This window comes from Prinia subflava, chromosome 2 (genome assembly GCF_021018805.1).
Source record: "Prinia subflava isolate CZ2003 ecotype Zambia chromosome 2, Cam_Psub_1.2, whole genome shotgun sequence".
NCBI classification, from domain to species: Eukaryota; Metazoa; Chordata; class Aves; order Passeriformes; family Cisticolidae; genus Prinia; species Prinia subflava.
The window spans coordinates 28,528,992-28,549,919 of record NC_086248.1 but is presented as its reverse complement, the minus strand read 5'-3'; the positions used below and the strand labels follow the sequence as shown (position 1 = coordinate 28,549,919).

The 20,928-nt window shown below is 36.3% G+C and overlaps 1 protein-coding gene across 1 annotated transcript in view; it reads right to left on the bottom strand.

Annotated features, from left to right (window-relative positions):
- The window catches only part of ADGRB3 (adhesion G protein-coupled receptor B3), a 440,870-nt gene that overhangs the window by 235,077 nt on the left and 184,865 nt on the right, over window positions 1-20,928 (bottom strand). The window contains exons 5-9 of the mRNA XM_063389429.1: window positions 14,155-14,319; window positions 11,182-11,346; window positions 10,212-10,376; window positions 3,553-3,654; window positions 2,889-2,995 (exon numbers count right to left, since the gene is read on the bottom strand). Coding sequence (XP_063245499.1) covers window positions 2,889-2,995; window positions 3,553-3,654; window positions 10,212-10,376; window positions 11,182-11,346; window positions 14,155-14,319 — 704 coding nt within the window. The remainder of the gene's footprint in view (window positions 1-2,888; window positions 2,996-3,552; window positions 3,655-10,211; window positions 10,377-11,181; window positions 11,347-14,154; window positions 14,320-20,928) is intronic.

The following is a 20,928-nucleotide window of genomic DNA, read 5'->3' as shown; positions in this document are numbered from 1 at the left end:
AAATGGATTTTAAGATTAAAATATGGTGCCATTCTAGGATGATTTACAGAGCTACCATGTTCGTCTTAGTACAAGTCTTGAGTCAAGCTGAAGAACACACAGCACTAGCTGGGTTTCAGCTTCTTTAATACTGCTTATTAAGGGTAGAAATTTGTCCCATGTCAATTCCAGGTGAGTAATAGAGAAAACTGTAAAAATACAAGAAGCTTTGTGTATGAGGCAGTGAATCTACCGTAGTTAAATACAATAAGGAAACAGTCTTCAGGGGTCAATCACCTGTTGCTATGTGGTAAAATTCTACACTATATATAGCAAAGAATTGTGGTTTCCTGACTTAAGCTCTCTATCCCTCCTCTGTCCCAGAAAATCATGCTTTTATTGCTTGCTATGCTATCCTCTAAGGGATGGTAGGCATTATTTGGGAGAGTGCTCACTGGTATGGTCTGAAATGGTCAGGGAGCATGCTAGCGCATACACAGTTAAACAGTGCAGATGACTACAGGGATAGCTTTTAAGCAAAAGCTTATTTACTAGTATAACTAAGAGCTTCCAGTTCAGCACCTGCTTGGCCATGTTAGCAGGGTCTATGGCCAAGGAAATCTTCTCTGGCTCCCATCATACAGAACACTTTTCTTTAGATGATATTTTCCTAGGTACAGCATCATGTGAATTCCACTACGTGATTTCTGGTTCTAGATCATATGCAGCTTGTCCTGAGGGCAAAAAGACAGGGACTTGTCTGTATTCTATGCTTTAATGTATTAAATATTGCATTTATGTATATCAACTGCTTTATATGAACTTCAGGAACATGATTTTTTTTAAGACTGTGCATCTAATTTTCTTTTATATATTTCAGATAATAAATGAAAGCGATTCAACTCAGATTTTATGGGAATATTCAGAGCGATGCCCCCCCTCTATTCCCGGTCTGAGTTGGTTAAATAACTTTATTGGTAAGTTAAGTGCACTGAGACAACTCATAAATGCTTTCATAAGCACACATATTTATTATAGCAACACCGTCTGTCAGCAGCTTCCTTATAAAGCGCTATTTCCAGGGATTTATGGAACTGACATATGTATCGTGGGGGGACAAGCCTACATTTGCAGGGCGATGACCTTATAGGTCTTTACCTCTGTTTTCTCTGATTCTTTAAATACGCTGCGCTGTTCACTTGGAGAAGCAGAGAGATGTAAGGCTAATTTTCTTTGTGAACAGCTCCCCAGTGCAAAAGAAGTCCACTTTTCTACTTTAATCTGTATACACATGAGCTAGACTTTAAATTTTGTGCAGCAAAAAGATATGATTATGTGCTTGTGTAATTTTAAAGAAGCATTATCTTTTTTTAAAGGTTCTTTGGCAGAAAGAATATTTCACAGTGTAATTTACTCATAATTAATATTTCCAAAAAGGAAATATAGAAAGAAAAGATAAATCTGCTGTAGGTTAGAGAAGTCTTCTTTTGTTCAACAAGTCAGACTTCCAGCTCTTGAAAAATTACCAGTGCCTACCAAAGCCAGGTAAGTCAAACCACTGAATAGCGTGAAACAGCATTTTGCATAGTTCGAGTTGCTAACTAGCATAGACAAAACAAATTAAATTTTTGCAACAGAATAGAATACCAAAATTATTAAATACAAAAGTATTACATCCAACTCAATGTGTTTTTGAGCATGAACACTAAAGGGAGAGACGTACATGCAGGCAGCTGTGTAAAATAGAAGCTTCTATGTAGTGGGGAAAATTCCTTTGACAATCTATTCTGTCCTATTTTTAAAATAATTCTTGCCTTGGCCTACCTTGAAACTGAATCCCGGGCCTCAAATAAATTGGGTCTAATGAAACAGAAATGCAGCTCAAAGGAATTAATCAAAATCTCCTCTAAGTAGGAATCCTCTAAGTAGGAAAATAGATTTGAGGAATGGAAGCCAGGCTACTGCTTTTCAAGACACCAAAGAATTTTAAACATGTTACAGAAGTGTTGCACTTGGTTGAGAAGCTGGGAAGTTATGAAGCACAGAGCTGTATTAGTGTGCCTCTGCTGAATGATAAACGGAGCAGTGGCCCTTGGAAAAGGAGGCAGAGTAATAAGAAAGTCAGTAGAATATATCATGCAGAGAAAACCCATTGTCCATGAGAATCTTCAAAGGCTCATTTCCCATTATAGCATTAACATGGCTGAATGCTTCAGCTAAGGGACATAGAGGGTAACTAATATCCCTAACATATACCATGGTAACATATTTATAAAGCAATATACATAATGTATTACATCTATCCATGTAAACATGTTTAGGCAGAACATAATTGTGTAATGCCTATGCTATGCAAAGAAACTTTTTGTTAGGCTTTTTGAAAAAACCTCACATATATTTCTTCATCTAGAGTTACTTGATCTTTTCAAAGACACTGCAATAGATTTACCCTATAATCATTTCCTATTGTTACACTCGAAGGTGAAGTTCTAAATTTGATAGCAAAAAGAAATATTCTCAGCTTCCTACTCTGCAATTAAAGAATTTACAGCATTAAAAAATTCTCAGCAAGTTGCTCTTCCAGGAAATCTCATTTATTCACATCTCATTTTCTAATAAACTAAAATATGTCTTGCCTCTGATCCCTATAAAAAATTCCCACAGTGGACAGGAAAGAAGGGAATCTGATTAATTTTTCCACTTCTACAGTAAGACAAGGGTTCTTTCACAAACACCAGCATTATAAAAGATCCAAATAATATCCATTAACATAAATTATTCTTTCTCAGATCTGTTTTCCTCTTGGTACTGCTTAACAGAAACCTAAGAGTAAATAAGTAAGTTTCTTTTTACGCCAGTGATTAGTAATGAATAAACAGAGCAAGTACTAAAGCTGACTTTGCACCTACTGAATGCTGCAAGTGTCTGTACTCGTTTGATATGCATCTAGCAAAGCTTGGATGTTCCCAAAAGGCCACTCCATGAACACTGAGAGAGCAGCGTCTGCTAGTGGTGCCTGTAAGACACAAAGAAGACAGAAAATATTTATATAAGTGAGAGCAACTGGAAAGAATAAACCTTTATTATTCTATATTCCATGCTATTTTAAAGGCAGACACAGAAACAATTTCATGCAATGATCATATGGAGAGTTCTATAAGATCTTAGAACACATTTCAATGTTTACTTGATTGTTTTTTAGCAGTGTTTTCTTAATTAAAAAGATTTTTATGTTTTCCCTCATTTTCATCGCTTTGCCCCATAGATCCAGTCAAACTGGTTTCTTGTCAGCTTTTCCTCTGTGGCTATAATGCTCATATGTATGTGTATACATATGTATATATACAGATACATGTATACACACCAGAGACTCTTACATGTATGTAAGCTGTAAGAGGCAGCTTGTGTACATGTGTATTTTGCATGCATATGCATAAGTAAATAAGTGAGGTTTATATAGATATATTCATATATATGCATATTTATATGAGTCTAGTAATAATTTATCTAGGGCACAAAGCAAAATACTTTTCCCCTTTTTTAATATCGTAAGATTTCAAAGTAGTACTGTACCTGTGGCATTAAGAGGACATCGATTGAATGCCATGTCCCCAGCTGGGGTCCTTTTCCACACCATTGACATCAAATAGTCTTCAGGACATATTTCATAAGGCGCTGTCATTTATAAATGAGAATTTAAATGGAAGCATTAACATAGTTTATATCAGAAAAATAAGTGTTTCGTTTCATCCTACTTTTTTGCATATCTGTCTTTGTGATGGTATTTTATATATCCTGTGGCTTTATTCTCCCCAGCAAGCAAGCACTTTTTAGGTTGTAGTTACAATGTTAATAGGTTTGAATCTTTCCTTGTTACTCTATTTTGATCAATAACACTAAGAAACAATCAGAAGACGATGAGACTTCAACTGTGATGAGTTATAATGCTAATCTTGAACTAAAATTTGTAAAGATTTTTTCTAAAATTGAATCTTTGTGTGAAAGAATCAATCCTGAAATGACAGTTAAAACATTATGTGTGCTAAAGGTGCAAAATTCTAAAGGTTATTATAAAACCAGGTTATTTCTTTGAAATGTGTTTCAGTAAAAATTGGTAATTAATAAAGTATAGTCAATAACATGGGACTGAGTGTCTATAAAGCAAAATAACCTTTTACTGGTTATTGCAATACCATTTAAAGGGAAAAAATATTGTGACTATTTTGTAGTAAACAGAACTGCATGGGGAAAAATAAACTTCCACAAATGCTTCATGTTTTATTTTCCCATGGTCACAACTACAGATTCCTTTGCTCTTTGTATGTTAGTGTAGATTCCAGTTTATGATTTTGGAGTAAATTAGATTAGCACAGAAAACATCTGTCTGAAGTCGTCTCACAACTCATATCACTGACATGTTAGTTACTGAAATTTTATTCACTCCAAGCTAAGCAGAGAAAATCAGGAATTGTTTATTATTATATGTATTTCCAGAAAAAAATGTAACCCTGCTGTATTACAGCAAAGTAGTTACAAAACATGAAAAAAGAAAAGAGAAAGGAAATTCATTCTAGCAGATGGTGTGATAAGGCAAAAAGCAATTCAATGATTCACTCATGGTTGCACGGGAAATCTGTAGCAGAGGCAGGAACAGACTACAGATTTTGCCCATCCCATTATCTAACCCATAAAATCGTCCATCTTCCCTGTTTTGTACTTCTGCTGACGGAAGTGTGAGCAAGGGAACTGAGGAGACTTTTGCACAAAGCTGTACCCTCTCGTTGTAGAGGACAAAGAATACCTAGCAGATGGCTCAGTAATACTAATATGAATCACAGTTGGGCAGAAAAATTGCTTGCTAAATTTGCCTCACCATCAGCATTCCTGAATCGTAAATCAAGACAGTTGGTGCTGCTAAAAAATCAAGAGATCCATTAATGGCAAAACCCAAAGAAAGTCAGTTATATTCATGATCTAGAATGCTAGCCCTTCTTCATATATGCCCACAGAGTGAATGCATCAGGACAGTGTTACACTAGGAAAAAACAGATTTTGATAAACATAAGCCATCTGGTGACATAAGCAAAAGCAATTACCATTCTATTATGACCTTATAAACAAAAGAAATGTTCTGTTTTGAGGAGCGTAAATTAACATAATAAGGAGGTAATATTATAAATTACATAAATTTGCTAGAGCTTAGAGCTCTCTGAGAACTATATTTGTTATGCAGCCGTGGCCATTTCAAATGTGTTGTGTTCACTAATCACCACTTTAGGTGCTGATTCTCAGAACTAAAACTCTTCTTCCCTCCACATACTGAATGGTAAAATGTGAGGTTTTTTGCTGGAAAAAAAAATATACATGCATCCATATGCACACTTAAAACCACCATATTTTCTCTTTTACATAAGCAAGACACAGGTAATATCAGGGATTTCCCATGTGTTTGGAAGGGTACTAGTGTGCTTTTGAATTAAATTTTTCAGAACTCAAGATAGTATTGAAATTTTAACCTAGTGCCAAAGATAAACGGTGCACTTGTGTGTTGTGTTCAAAGTAAAAGGCACTCCCAAGAGCTAGAGTTATTGGGAAAGAAGTGTGGGAGCAGCTGGAACTGGTAAGAAGTTTCATTTAGCCCAAGCAAAGACCTTTTCCTGGTCTCTGGCTGACTCTTGGCTTTTTAATGCCTTGTACAAGGATCAAGGAGTGCTGCAGATAAAAACAAACTCCTTCTTCCCAAAGCTCAAACCTATCTAGCACAGCTTACTCATCAGGCATCCACCCACATTAAAGCATCTGTGAGGCTGCAACCCATCTCGCTCATGCAGGCATTATAGTCACACTGGAGTGGTACCACATCTGAGTTAAAAAGCCTTGTTGATCCTGCTGGCTCTTCTCAGGACCGGTTGAAGTATTTCTGTAACTATGGCACAATTAATTCATAACACACCCACAGATAAATATGATTTTGCTGTACAAAATCATAGAGAACTGCTAGAATTTAGATGCAAATGACAAATACTGAGGTAAAATTTGCTATCACTGGCAAACAAAAGGCAGGCCTCTTCCACTCATGACGTGAATCGGCAGCATCTTCCCACACAGAGCATGCATTCAAATGTACCACATTACACCCTTGTAATGATGGGCTGAATTCATCCCACCTAAGCACAAATATTCAACAAAGCCAATGGTCTAGAAGCACAGTTGTCTTCTGACGTTACTGGAGAGAAGATGTGCATCTCCCAGAGGCATCGACCCAGCTGGGATCAGTGGAAGCTCAGACCAACACACAAAGCAAGAGACACAGCAGCCTCACAGAGTTTACCATCTACACAGGCACATAACATATATGGGAAAGGGGAACGAAAGGCTGAGGCAAGTTACCCTACAGCACACAGTAGCTCAGATGATGGCAGAACTATATTCCTCTCCTGAATCCTAATTCAATGACCCAGGCAAAACTATCGTAAACAAAGGCAATAGGAAAAAAGCTTTTGGATGTCTTATAGAATAGTGTTGTAATCAGAGTCAAAAAAGAAAACAAAACCCACAAGGTTTAATTTTATTATTTAGCTGAATATCATTTTAATTATTTGAATCTTGTCCCTTCTCCTCTTCTATCTTATCTATCTTAACAATGCTGTGAAAAAAACTTCTACCATCAGTGGGAAATGATTAGTTATTCTTTGGTGTTGTGCACTCTTGTCTTTCTGTTAACTAACAAGACAGTCTAGCATTGTTTTCAGTTACACTTTGATCTAAAGTGCTCCTATATTAGGCTTTATACTACTGAAAATATGCTTATAGGAAAAATGCTGAGAGTCTTTTTTGAGTAAAATCCACACAAAGCATTAATATAGGAAACATGTGTAGAGTTAATACAGATTTAACTATTAGGGAATTAAGTATTTCTGGAAACCAATGCTGTATTGATGAAACATGATATATTCTTAAAGCTGTCATAAGAACATAGCCCTTTTTTTATAAAAATAAATTTACAGAAGCCTTCTATCCTGTATACTGCTGCACTTTGGTTTTGGTTCTCCCATCTCTTCATTTTTACTGACACATTTGGTGGAAATTGTCTTACTTCTCTAACACATTCTTCTACAATTTTCTGATCATCTTGCCATCTAACTCTTTATCAAATGCAATTTCTTTTGTTATCTAGCTGTCTCCGTTATTCTTATGGGACAGACATAGTGTTCATTCATCTTGTGTAAGTTTTCTGCCATGACTCCTGAGTGACTAGCTGCTTACCAAATATAGAAGCTTTCTTTTACTTTCTCTGATTCATTTACAGTTTTCTGAAGTTATCTACAGAAAAATATTTTGAGTGCAGAGTACTGCTGACCTACTAGGAGTGCAGTTTACCTTTAGACATTTGGGATGCAACAAAGCAGCAATAACTGAACCCAAAATATCTTCAGATCTTTGTTTATCATTCCCAGACTATTACACAATGGAAGGAAAAAACAACAGTTTTAAAACTTACAGCTGTGAATAAAAACAAATCATGGAGAAAGAAACTCAAAATTTGTTCAGAAAGCAAGCTTTTTGAGAAACCAACTTTAAGATAGTTGTTGCATATAGGTAAAACCTTACAAAGGGAAGGCTTTGTAAAACCATGGCTCAGGCCTGCTACTTTGGCTAAGCAGAAAAGGACTCTGGGAAAGTGACTCTGCTGAATTAAGAGGTAGAAAAACAAGTTATGTAACCATCTTGTGTTCACATCGTGGTGTATGGTGGTTGGTTGTACTATGTTTGTTATGATTTAAAAGTATGTGACTGACAAGCGGCTAATGGCTTCACAAGGCTGGGTTTTTGGAATAAAGCAGCTCTCCTTTGCACCTGCCTGGGGACTGTGGTCACTGCGGACCCTCACCTCACAGATCACACTTCTGAGCCTGCCTCTCTTAATGCTGCTGAAAGAAATTCAGTCCATGCCCCAGTCATTTGAAAAGGATCACTGAGAAACTACAAAGAAAATTTTGTATAATATTCAGATAATGCAGAACTCAAACTACAGAATGTCCAGACAAGATTTTCAGCTATTGAGTAAACAGCTCTGTTTGGAGAGCATCTTATTAACACCAGTCACAATAACAGAAAAAGGCTTTATTAGCCTTTTGCTGACACAGTTTAAAACAGCTATAATTTAACTTTTTGGAAGTCTATAGACCTCTGGGTGTATGAGCAGGTGCAGCTTCATGCCCTTAACAAAATGAGGTTCTACACACTTGAGGATCTTGCTTTATGCAAAACAACACTGATACAGGAAAAAGGATCAACATTTTAGTTTCTCACATTTTTCAGTTGCTTACACAGAACAAAAAAAAAAAAAACAGTGAGAAAAAAATAGCTTTTCTGAGCTATTTAAGGGCTAGGAAGAAATGCATACGAATAATGAAATTTGCTTCTACTTTAAACAACTCTGTATAGTACCTCCCAATTCTACTTCTTGTTTATAGAATGTAAATCTGTATATAATTTTATAAAATTTGGTAAATTACCCACTTTCTACATTTAAATCTGAGACTCTTCAGTAAATGTCAGACTAGAGGCAAATAAATATGTAATTCATGTCTAATGGTCTGCACAAGCATAGCTTGTTAAAAGGTGCTTTAGGTTATACTTTCTATAAGCACAGTAAATCTAATCTGGAATTAATCAAGGAAATAAATAAATTCACCAAATGGCAAATAAAGCTCTGTGTGCATTTGATTTGCAAATACATCTGTAAAATATTTTATTAACACCAGGTGGCAACCTTTGAAAATTGAACTACAGCAGTATGGCTTTACTTTTAAATATACAAATGCAAATTATTTCAAGAATGGTTTTATAAGCAGCATCTAGTTCATCTGACTGCTTATTGAGAAGATTCATATTAATCTTCTATTAGTGTTGTGCTTTTATAGAGGAAGTCTGCATTACCTATGGAAATTAAGTTGCTTAGGAATCCAATGCAAATACTATTTTGTACTGCTTTTTCAAATAATGAAATTTATATTAAAATTAAAGAGATCATTTAAAAGCAAGTTAAATTCAGTTAACGTCAACAGTATAATGTTATAAGTTTCTAACTACAAATAGGCTTTTTTGTTGTTCTTCAAATGCAATGAGATTAGTTGTTCCACTGTACTGCAAATACTTTGAAAACTGTCCTTTCATGGCTGTCAAGGGATAAAGATGCTGCCTATGAAAAATATCGGCTTGATAACATAAAATTCACATCTGATAAATTTCCCATTTCCTGACCTAAAGCATCCCTGCCATTTAAGTCCTTCTCTAACTACCAGAGAGCACAGCCAGCAAAAATGTCCAGAAGTCAGATTGCCAGATTGATTTTTTTGCTGCTTCCTGGCCTGCAGTTCAGATCACATAATTTCCCAAGTGGATGGCTAAAACATCTTACCTTACTAACACCCTACTTTTTTAATCTTTCAACTATCCAAGAGTGCATTCTTTTACCTTAGGACAATGAGTGTTTACAACATATACTATCTGATCCAGCAGATATTCTTCTTTATTCATCATATTTGAAAAAGTTCAAAAGCACACTTCTATTAGCTTTTAGTGAGAAAGACTTAAATTTGTTGGAACGGCAAAGAAAAAGTGATGCAAAGTATTATATTAAAAAAGTGATATTTAAGCATTATATTAATGCTTAGTAATAGAAAGATGTGTCTTTCTTTTTATATTACTTGCATTTTTATAAAGCGATGTTCATGTATTCATTCATTCTCTACACTATGGTAAGGCTCACTTTTATCCCTTATTTTTACTGCACTGGAATTTACCCCAAATGTACTAGAGATGTCACTTAGACACCGGATAAAAGGAATTCCAAATTACAAAACCAGCCCTGATATTCTCAGATACAGTGCATTCAAAGAAATTTTCTGTAGCAAATTGTTCATGCTTCAAGTACTGTAGGCATTCCTAGGCAATCAAATATTTTTATGATAACTATTTTTACGATGCTATTTTGCTTTACTCAAAACATGATGCATTGCTCATTTGTCTAATAGGACTAATTTGCCTGTAGCCGCATAAACAGAAACCTACTGAGAAAACCAGCAGTGACTTGTCTAGAGCAAGGCCAGATATGGTTCTTTATGGCTATTGCTCTACAGACATTGATCTTGCTTTTCCTAAAGATGCCCATTAATGTAAGCCACATTATAGTGTAGATAATAACAGCAATTATATTTTCATCTCACCAGGACACCTCTGCTCACTGCACCGTCTGACTTCTTCTCCAGTTCCTTCACACTGTTGCCCAGTCACAGCAGCACCTTGACAGATCCTTATCCGCCTCTCCCAGCCACCGTCACAGGATTTGGAACAGCCACTCCAGTGGCCCCACTGGTTCCACTGGCCATTTGCTGTTTGGAAAAATAAAATTACAGGGGTGATGATAGTCATAATGGAGAATTACTCTTTTAAAAAAATCATTTGTATAGTTGTACTGTTGTACAGTAACAATGTACATTTACAATATGCCTAAGTACTCTTAAAAGAAACTAAGTAAAAACATTTCTGCATGTGATATTTTAAGATCTTAACTTTTACATGCTCTGACTGAGCAAATGAGGCTTTAAAGGTAAGTCCATATAGAATCTACACACCCTAGAAGGCTGCTTTTATACTGTCAGAGCATCATGAAGTAGTCTCAGCACAAAAGGGAATCAGTTAATAAACATTTGCTTTTTAGGTTCATGAAAAAGTTAAGTTCTTTAGGCTTCAAAACTTTCTGCCTAAAACTGCTGAATGTCCTTCAAAAAAAATCAAGAAGTTGATGTGCAGCCTTCATACAGCCTTTCAGGGCACATTTTTCAAGTTTTTCCATCATCAAGTAAATAAGAATGAAGCCCCAGGACTCACAGAATCACAGAACTGTTAGGGTTGGAAGGGACCTCTGTAAATAATCCAGTCCAAACCCCCTGGCAAGGCAGGGTCACCGAGAACGAGCGACACAGGAACAACTCCGGGTGGGTTTTGAATGTCTCCGGAGAGGGAGACTCCACCACCTCCCTGGGCAGCCCGTTCAGTAAAGTTCTTGCTGGCGTTGACATGAACCTCCCTGTGCTGTAGGCAATGCCGTTTGTTTCAGGCTCCCGGTGGGTGCGGGTCTCTGCCCCTGCCGCCCGCCGAGGCCCGCCCGCCCCCGCCGCAGCCCCCAGCGCTCACCGGTGCACTCGGGGTTGTGGCACTCCCGGCTCTCGGCCCAGGGCCCTCGGCACTCGGAGCCGCCGTGGGCCGCCGCCGTGCACTGCCGGCTTCGCTGCTGGGTGCCATTGGAGCAGGTCACCGAGCACTGGCTCCACGAGCTCCACTCCTGCCACTGTCCGTCCACTGCCGCGGCGGCCACAAAAGAGAGGGACACAGCAGAGTTACCCCCGCAGCCAGGCAGGCGGCCGCAGCCCTCGGGCTGGGCCCGGCCGCGCTTCTTACGGCGATCAGACACAGAAACCAACGTTATGAGCTGCTTCAAACTAATGTAAAACTGTTTTCCTTTTTCTTCAAGTAAAGAGTGTCCCATCTCCTCTAATTGCACACTGATATAAAAAAGGATATATCAATAATGATTTTGGTCACATACACTTTGAAGGGTCTTATTGAGAACAAGGCCTTATAAAAAAGACTGGTCTTTTTAGGCAAAAGTGAGGGCAAATTTTGTATATAAATCCTGAGCCCTCTGAAGTGATTTATAAAAGCTGCAGTGGTAGTTCAGATAGGTCAGATTATAAAGTTATTGGTCCTGATGGTGAAACTAGATGTCTTTAGTTGAGCAGGAAAAGGAAAACAGGAGTTACCACTTTGCCCTACATAGAGTCTCTCTTCTCCGTATACACAATGCTGAATATATTTTTATCATTCATCCTTCCTGTAAGGTAAACGATCCCAGTTCTTCAATATTCTTTTGAGATAAAATGTAGCAGCACAGAAACCGCCTTCCTTCCTTCCTTCCTTTCCTCCTTATCAGATATGCCGTTGTGTTTGCATATTGCATAATCTTCTTTCTGAATTTGTCAAGCTAAATGTCTAAACAAAATGGAAATGGTGGAAATGGCTCTGTATTTAGTAATTTGTATTAGCCCATGCACTTGAGTTTGGATGAATATTCTCCTCAGTAAAGCTTAATGACTGTTACTAATGATTTTGTATATTGGAAAGCTTCTTGAGGTAAATGAAAATATTAAAAAACAAGATAATGAAAAGCATAAAGCAATTATGCTTCCATACAAGTTAGAAACTATATGGTCGATAATAATAGGACTAGACAGTATGTTTAAAAACAGGCAAGATTATGAAATGTGTTATGACTAATTGTGCTAATTTGGGATCCTGCATTCATAGAGACTGCGACAATCATCAGTTCCTCATTGCCCCTGCAGTTAAATATAATCTCAAAATGTAGGTTCTAATATAATTTTGATTAATACTCGTCCTTGAAAACCTGATTCTAGAACTACTAGTGCTATATAAGCACCACCACTCCAAACAGGGAATTTCACTTGGTGCACTTGCCAAACCCTGTTTTCAGGATTGTTGTAAAGGGGAGTTGGAATAGCAGCTCCCTAAGCTGATGGTGGTAATATCAAAAATAAAAAGCAGAATCTTAAAGTTAGTGATCAAACATACTGCTCTGTATGGGTGCATTATGTATGGGTGTTCAGTGAATAAGTAGTAAATTATTTTGCTAATGTCAGACATTAACAACAGAACATTTCGAAGATACTATCCATATCCTGGGCCCAGAATCTCAGCACCAGTGAATTAAAGGAAGGGATTTTCTGAGGCTTTTCCCTAAAGTTCTGTTTTAAATATTCTATGTAATGCCTGGTTGTGAACCACTTCTCAATGCAGATGCCTCTGAAGCTATGAAGCTGCGTCCTGATAATTTATTCAGAAGAAAATGGAAATCTTTCCAAACATGGATGCCAGTTCTACTCATTAATCATAAAAGGTTTATGTGAAGAGGAAAACATTATGGAAATCACATTTCAATGCACCCTCTTCAGTTTTATTCTTTGCTATATAGTATTATTTAGGGTAGGAAAGATCAAATCAATTATTACACTGTCTTTGGAGAAAACTCATTCTGTGGCTTCTCATATATATTTCATACATCTCTCTTATTTATCTTTAGGAGAAAAGAGCATGTGAGTTTTCTATTTCAGAAATACCCTTAAAAAATAGAGAATTCAACATGAAGATTCTCTTAATAAATTGAACATGCAAATTTAATCTTGAGCAAAGACCTAAAGTGTTACGTTTAAATGTAACAGTACAGAAGTGCCTCTAAAAGTCATTTAGGTAAAAATGATGGTTCAAAATCCAGAGTTCTCAAATAATTGTTTATTTTGACAGATTAGGTGTAATATCTTTTGTGTTTCTTCACAATACTGAAGCAAATTCGATGCACTATATGTATACATTAATTTTGAAAAAGTTGGTCTAAATTAATCCCAACCTAAAGACAAAAAGTTAAAAATCAATTCTGAAAAAAATTTTTTTAGTAAGCTTTAATTTAGTGGATGGACAGTTTAACATGAAGCCCATGCATTGTTTATTTGGTTAGTGGCAAGTTTTTGAAATTGGTTTAACACACAACTACCAGAAAGGAGGCACCTAAAATCTGTACCACAAGAACTTAACGAGGATTCAAATAATGCCCTAGCTTGTGTGAGCCGTTCTGTCTGTAAATAATATTAATTTTGAATAAATTAGCAAATCAAATATGGTTTCACAAATATGTTTGTCATATGATGAATAGATAATTACAGTGAACCTCTAAGCAAACGTAATTCATACAGATATGGTGGACACAAACTGTGTGACCCCTGAATGTATCTCTTTAAGCCACACTCAGGAAGTTGTTTGACCTTTTGGTTCTCTGAGACCCAATCAAGACTTCCTACACAACATACTGTGCCCTACAGAGAGAGTGCCTCAAAGAAATTGTTTGCATCTGTCTTGAACAGTTACCAGCCTGACTATACACTTTAACCACTACACTCAGAATTATGAACATTATTACTCAAGCTAGTCACTTTGGACAGAGTTTTCTTTCCTGTGTGCAAAGGGCTATAAAAGAAATCACAACCAACCCACATTAAATGCACTGTAAGAAAGCAGAGAGTTGCCATATGAGCTCACCAGGGCAGAGTGCAATATTGCAAGGTTTGTGCTGTGTTTCAGGTCCATCACATGATCTTCCCCCGTACTGGGGAGGTATACATGACCTTGTCCTAGTTCTTTGGCCTCGACCACATGTGAATGAACACAAACTCCAAGGTGACCATTCCTCCCAAACGCCATGTACTGCAACAAACCATAAAGATTTTAACCAGAAACAGACACACAAGTAACAAAAGGATTTCAAAAAAACCCAAGATCAATATTTTAAATACCAGTTATTTTGCCACCTTCGAAGAAATCAGTTCATTGGTAAGTTCATTGGAAAGTTTGTTATCATAGGAAAACAGATACTTTTTAAAACTTAGTTGATTTTAATTTAATTATATTTTCTTAAAGTATATTTTAAAATATACTTTGAAACATTTTCTCTAATCTTTAAACTAATCTTACAATTTCTCTTCTTTGACTGTTTTACACAAGATGACTTTCCTTCTCAGAAGTTAGTTATGACATCTTTGGTCCTTGATATATTTAATAGCCCTGATTTTCAAGAGGCTAGTTTTTGTGAAAATCGGGCATATACTTTTTTTATCAAAGCAACTCTAAAATCTAGAAGCAATCAAAATTAAGCTTTCCTTTGAAATTACAGGAATAAATGCAGCAATTTATTACTATGTCAATATCACAAATTGGGGCAGTAATCTTAAAGTTTGTTCTATTTTTTAAATTCTGATGGAAATATGGCAGCAGATGCGCTTGATTATCTTCCTCAAAACTTCCAAGACCATATAAGTAAAAGAAATATGTACCATTTCCTTACATGAACATATTCATTGATTTAACAGACCATAATACGTGTTTTACTCTTGGAAAAAAATTCATTCAACAAACCGCGAATACCTTCAGAGTTCACAATAAATTACAAACTTATAACACTATCTTTATATTTGATAATATTTTTGCTTCTTATTATTAAAATAAGAAATCATAGAAGATGAATCTTTCTCTACTTTAAGCGTTTTTTACTATAGAAGAAACTGATATACAGTATCCATGTGAGCTTACGTACCATATGCAACCCCTTTACAGAAAAATTCAGTGAAATTTTCTGAAATTTCTCTGCACATACATTTGTAAAACAGTTCTACATAAATTGAGTAATACTGCAAAACAAACTTTACCTATTCTTCTTCTGCTTACATAAGAGCAGTTGCACAAATATAAATTAGCCAATGTGACAACAGGAATGTAGTGATGAGAATTGCAGCAATGTTAAGTATTTAAGAGAAATCCAAAGACTTAGTATTGAGACTCAGATATCAGAACATCTCACTCAGTACCACATCATTCTCTGTTTGAAGCCCTGTCTGTTTGAAGGGTGTCTGGAGGGGCAAACTGTGTATAACATCTGAGTGTATCTGTGGTAATGATTCACAGCATTACAAAAGAAATAGATTTTCTGTTTTGTCTTCACTTTTTTCATCACTGTGAAAACTTCTCATATATAGGTTTCCTTTGCCCTGAAGGCACATATCACCTGCCCAGTTGCTACAAATACAACCCTTTTCTTGCAGGAATCAGAATAACATTTCCTGATGTGAAATTCAGTTGCAAGGCTGTGGAAGGACAATCAGCTCCCTGGCATATTATCACAAATTCATCGGTAAGATCAAGGAGAATTCAGCAAGTAGGTAAGTTCTATTGCTTTTCATTAAAAGTAAGAAAAATTGTCATTTCAGACACCGTGTTGAGATAGAAAGTTTGTTAGTTAACTTCTGAGAAATTGTACCTGACAGAAAATGTCAAACTTAATTCAGGGAAGATTTTAACCCACTGGACAACAACTCAGTTGATGAAAGGTTTTCCTCTGGTCACGTAAAAGTGGTTCAAAAAGACCACATCCTACATCCTTATTATGTTACTCTAAATATCACATCCTTCTGCATTATATTAAAAAAATAACCCTCAGGAACAGTCCAAACTAATGTTAAAATGACAGATTTTAGTCTAGTTAGTTTAGAAACCTTGATTAATTGTGACATTTTTGTCAAAACCAGAAAGTCTAGCACTTCTAAAAAAAGTAAATTTATGACTATACCTGCACATAACTCTGTTAGAGTGAAAATGTTAATTTCATCTGTTCTCAATAATTACTGTACTCTACAGTTGTTTTGATTCAGCCATATAATCCAAATATTTCTTTTTCTCATTGGCGATATATTGGATCAAGACACATCTCTAAGATTCTCAATTTTTATCATATGAGCAAAATTAAGGAGAAAAGTTCAGATCAGATTCCAAACAATAATCAGTAATTACAATGACATAATTTTGTCTCCTGATACCACAATGGTTGATTAAAATGTTCAGATGCAACAAGAATTCTAAAAAGTTTAAAACTGAGCTAAACAAAATTAATCCAAATTCTAAAAAGATTATTCTCTAGAAAAAGAATAAATTGAAAGGTCTTGACTCTCTGGAGACATAGAGTGGGTTTTCTCAGGGCACATATAAGTTTAAGCCTATTGCCTAATTTGGAACTTTCATTCTATGCTGTCAAAATGTTCTAAGTTAGTTGTCTTTATTTGAAAAACAACAACAAAAAATGTGCTGATTGGCTCGTTAAAGGTACTGTCTTTAAGAGGATGTATATTTCTTCTAGCAAGAGCTGACTGCATGCTAGCAGCAACACAATAAAATTCTTATGTGATTTTGGAACTAAACATAAGCCAAAACAAAATGCTTCATTTTGGGTGGACTGAAAGCAGCCCCTATTTCTTTGTGGTTTAAATTAATATGTGCCAAAAATCATCTTCCACGACAAATTTTATCTCATTAAGTAAAAAATTCACAGCACCTTCTTGCATTTATAGACTTTTATATCTGAAACTAGTAGTCCAATAATAAAGTCAAGGATGGAATAGGTATTACAGTAAAACAATGCATTACGGAAGTGCCCACTATTATCCAGATTATCTTTAAAAGAACATTTTATTTAAAGTTTCTTACCCCTGATTTTTCTTTCTGGTATTTTATTTACATCTTCTTTCTTTAACATTCTTTTCTAAATGCAAAAAAGTCCCCTATAGCATCTGATGAATTATAGCCCGATGAGCCATGCCAAATTACACCAGATGGAGAGCTGGCTCGCAGAGGAGTTACTGTTTTCTATAACACAGTTTCAGATGCAAGATTCATTATTTGGGACAAAAATATTCAAATTATTGCCAGCTCCTCTGTCAAAAACATTGCTAGCACAACAAGTTTGAATCACTGTAAAGCATCTTTCCCATCTCTCTGCCACTCTGTGAACCTAATCATGTTGAAGTGAACACCCACAGTGTTCACAACACACAACTGCTGTGAAGTGGAAGGAGGCGTTAGGCCGTGCTGGCCTTCATCCTACAAACATGTTTTGTGAGCTTTTTATTGGGGTTTAAACGCTTTTGATTTGTTCAGCAGTAAATTGAACAGATACTGAAAAAAATATGATGGCCATTGACGTGGTGCAGGTCCAGTACTGTTTAACATCCTCATCAATGACACAGGCAGTGGGATTGAGCACTCCTTCTGCAAGTCAGCACACAACATCAAGCTGAGTGGTGTGGTTGACAGATCTGACAGACAGGATGTCATCCAGAGAGGTCTGGACAAGCTGTAGAAGCAGACCCATGGGAATGCTATTAGGTTCAACAAGGTCCTGCACGTGGCTTGGGGGAAACCTGGTTTCAACACACGATGGGAAATAAAGGGATTGAGAGCAGCCTGGCAAAGAAGGCCTTCAGGCTGCTTGTGAATGAGACATTGGACCTGAGCCAGCACTGTGCATTTGCAGCCCAGAAAGCCACATACATCTTGGGCTGCATGAAAAGCATCATGACCAGCAGGGTGAGGGAGGAGATTCTGCCCCTCTACTCCACTCTGGTGGGACCCCACTTGGAGTGTTGCATCCAGCTCTGGGATCCTTCACATTGAAAGCCATGAACCTGCTGGAGCTGGTACACAGCACTCCAACAGAGATGATCAGAGGGATGGAACATCTCTCCTATGAAGACAGAATAAAAGAATTTGGGTTGTTCAGCCTGGAAAAGAGGTCTCAATGGAAGCCTTATTGTGGCCTTCCACTACTTAAAGGGCGCCTCTAAGAAAGATGTGGACAAGCTTTTTGTCAGGCCCTGTTGCAATAAGATAAGGGAGACAAAAAAGGGAGGTAAGTAAAACTGCCTTAGCAAATAACATCAGCTAAAGTATAGCTTTTGAGAATACAAATGTTTGAAATGGCTTAGTGTTTTCCTGCTCCTGCCATGCCTAGCTTTACCCACAAGCCTGAAAATGCTAAACTACATCTAAATTTTGTGGCAAAAGTTGTTGAAGGCAATGGAGATGGAGAAACAGAAGCTGAGATGATCTGCAGGCATGAAAATCCCATGTTCTTTCCTCTTAAGTCTCAGCTGTGTTAGAAATTATTCACTAAACTGAAATGAATCAGTAGCACTGCAGTAATGGATCTTGAGATGTCCCCACTCACAAAAGAATTGGTGACAATAAAAATTGTCTGAGCTGTGTTTCATTGTCTACTATGCTGCAATTCTCTAGAATAGTATTGGTCTGAAATAAATATAAATAACCCAAGAATTATGTAAAAAGTGGTTCCTTCATTATTTTGCTTGAACTATTTGCTTGAACTCTTTCACTATTCTGCTAGAACTACTACTATAGTAGTACTATTTTGAAATTTAAAGTTCTATTCCAATACATGCATATATATGAAGCTAGGAAAATGAATTGCCTTTTCCAAATTTTCCAGGACACTGAGATCACAGAGAAATATGTTCTCTAACATTCCACTGAGTATCTTGGACAGCATATAAAATATGTTAAAGTGTATATAAAAATATATATAAAGGCAATAGAAAAAATAGTCTGAAAGCTTTGCGTTAGTATTTGCAAGTTTAACAGGTTCCTTTGAAGCCTATGCATGAAGTACAGTAGGTCATTCTGCATATTTTTTTATGTTGAAGGGGCAACATTTTGATTAGGAAACATTCCAGCTCTCACAATGCACCCCACCCTTTCACTAATCATTTTGTCAAATGTCTGCTTTAAATACACTAGTGTACAGACCATATATTTTTTTATAGTTGGACCAGGGATAATCTTGAACTATGCAACTTTCTGAGTCAGGATACTTAATAGAATGAGGACAGAGGATATTTGGGCTAATAATTAAAGGGATGTTGGAAAAATTAATCAAGCGTTCCTAGGAAAAGCATAATTCTAAATTGCTAATCTTGCAAAATGCTACACAGTAGTGACCCCGTAGTCAGATAGAGAACATAAATTAATAACGTTATTGTGACTGTATGGAACAATATGCAAAATAAAGCCCAGAAGACTAATTATTTAGGAAAAGTAACTCAAGATACATAGCGATTATATATATAACCAGCTGTGGTGAGCTGAAAATGAAAATATCTTGGTAGCGTAGACACTAAGAATTGGTAGCCTTTGCTCATGCTTGGTATCTGGCAACAAAAGCTGTATCCTGAAGTGTGAGGATAAAAAACAGGTCCTTTGTCACCTGAGAAATATGGAGCAGTGTTTTGGGATGAGCATTTTTAAAAGTCTGTTTGACCATATCATATCTAAGAATTAACTTTTTTCCAGTTTTAATTGGACAGCAAATTAATTACCTTGGCTTTTGCATTACCTGGATTTTTCTGTTCTGGTTTGGTTTGTTTTTATATTAAAATTTTGTATCACTTTCTGGAGAGAATGAAGATAAAATTCTGAAAATTAGTTGATTTAATCCTCTTTCCTCTTCTTAGTACTAATTAGCAAGAAATCAGAAAGAACTCATTGTGAAAGATGGACTGTTTTCATGTTTATTCTTCACATAGTTTCAAATGAATACTTAAATCTATCTTTGTTTGGAACGTTGGTAATTTCTTTTATAGTTCTCCTCTTTCACATCTTATTTTTGTACTTGAGAGTTCTTTTGCAGTATTTCCCACCTCTGGCACAATCTAAGCTACTCTAACTGTTTTAGAAATATCTACCATTTTCTTATGGAAACACTTCCATGTGTAAAGTTTTACCACTTCTAAAGTATTAAAATTCAGCTCTAACTAGACATTTTTACTCTTAAATATTAGAAAAGTTAATATGAATTGCTTAAGTTAAGCCCAATAGAAAACCATTAGGTATTGAGACAATTCTTGTTACCATCATGCATTATCTAGAGACAATTTTGTAAATTGCCTTCCATTACAGAGGCTCCCTAAATGATTATAATGCCGATACACAAACTCTGATGAGATCACATGCACTTCCCATTGGCTATTTTTCTACGCACAGTAACAGCATGAGAGTTTGATTCTACATATTACTGCTTATGGAGATAAAGTCCAAGAGTTCTCTGTGTATGACAATTTAGTTTACTTCAAAAATGTACTGAGCTTCCCCAAAAGCTGAAGATGCCTCACTACCCTCTTGGGATGAAATGTTACAGAGACCTGAGGAATTTTTACATCTGAAGGATGGTATTTGTCTTTTTTTTTTTTTTTTTTTTTGCATTTCAGTCACACACAACAGAAGAAAAATAATGCAGTCATGGGGCATATGCCTTTCTTCTTGCTTCCCATCATGGATTAATCCACAGGTAGAGTCTAAAGAAGATGTGCCCTTTCAGCAACTAACTTGAATATGTCTGTCTCTTCTCCTTAGTGTATAACTACTGCTGAACTCCAGCGATGTCCAGATCTCTCAGACAAAAGGAGTAGGGAAACTGCA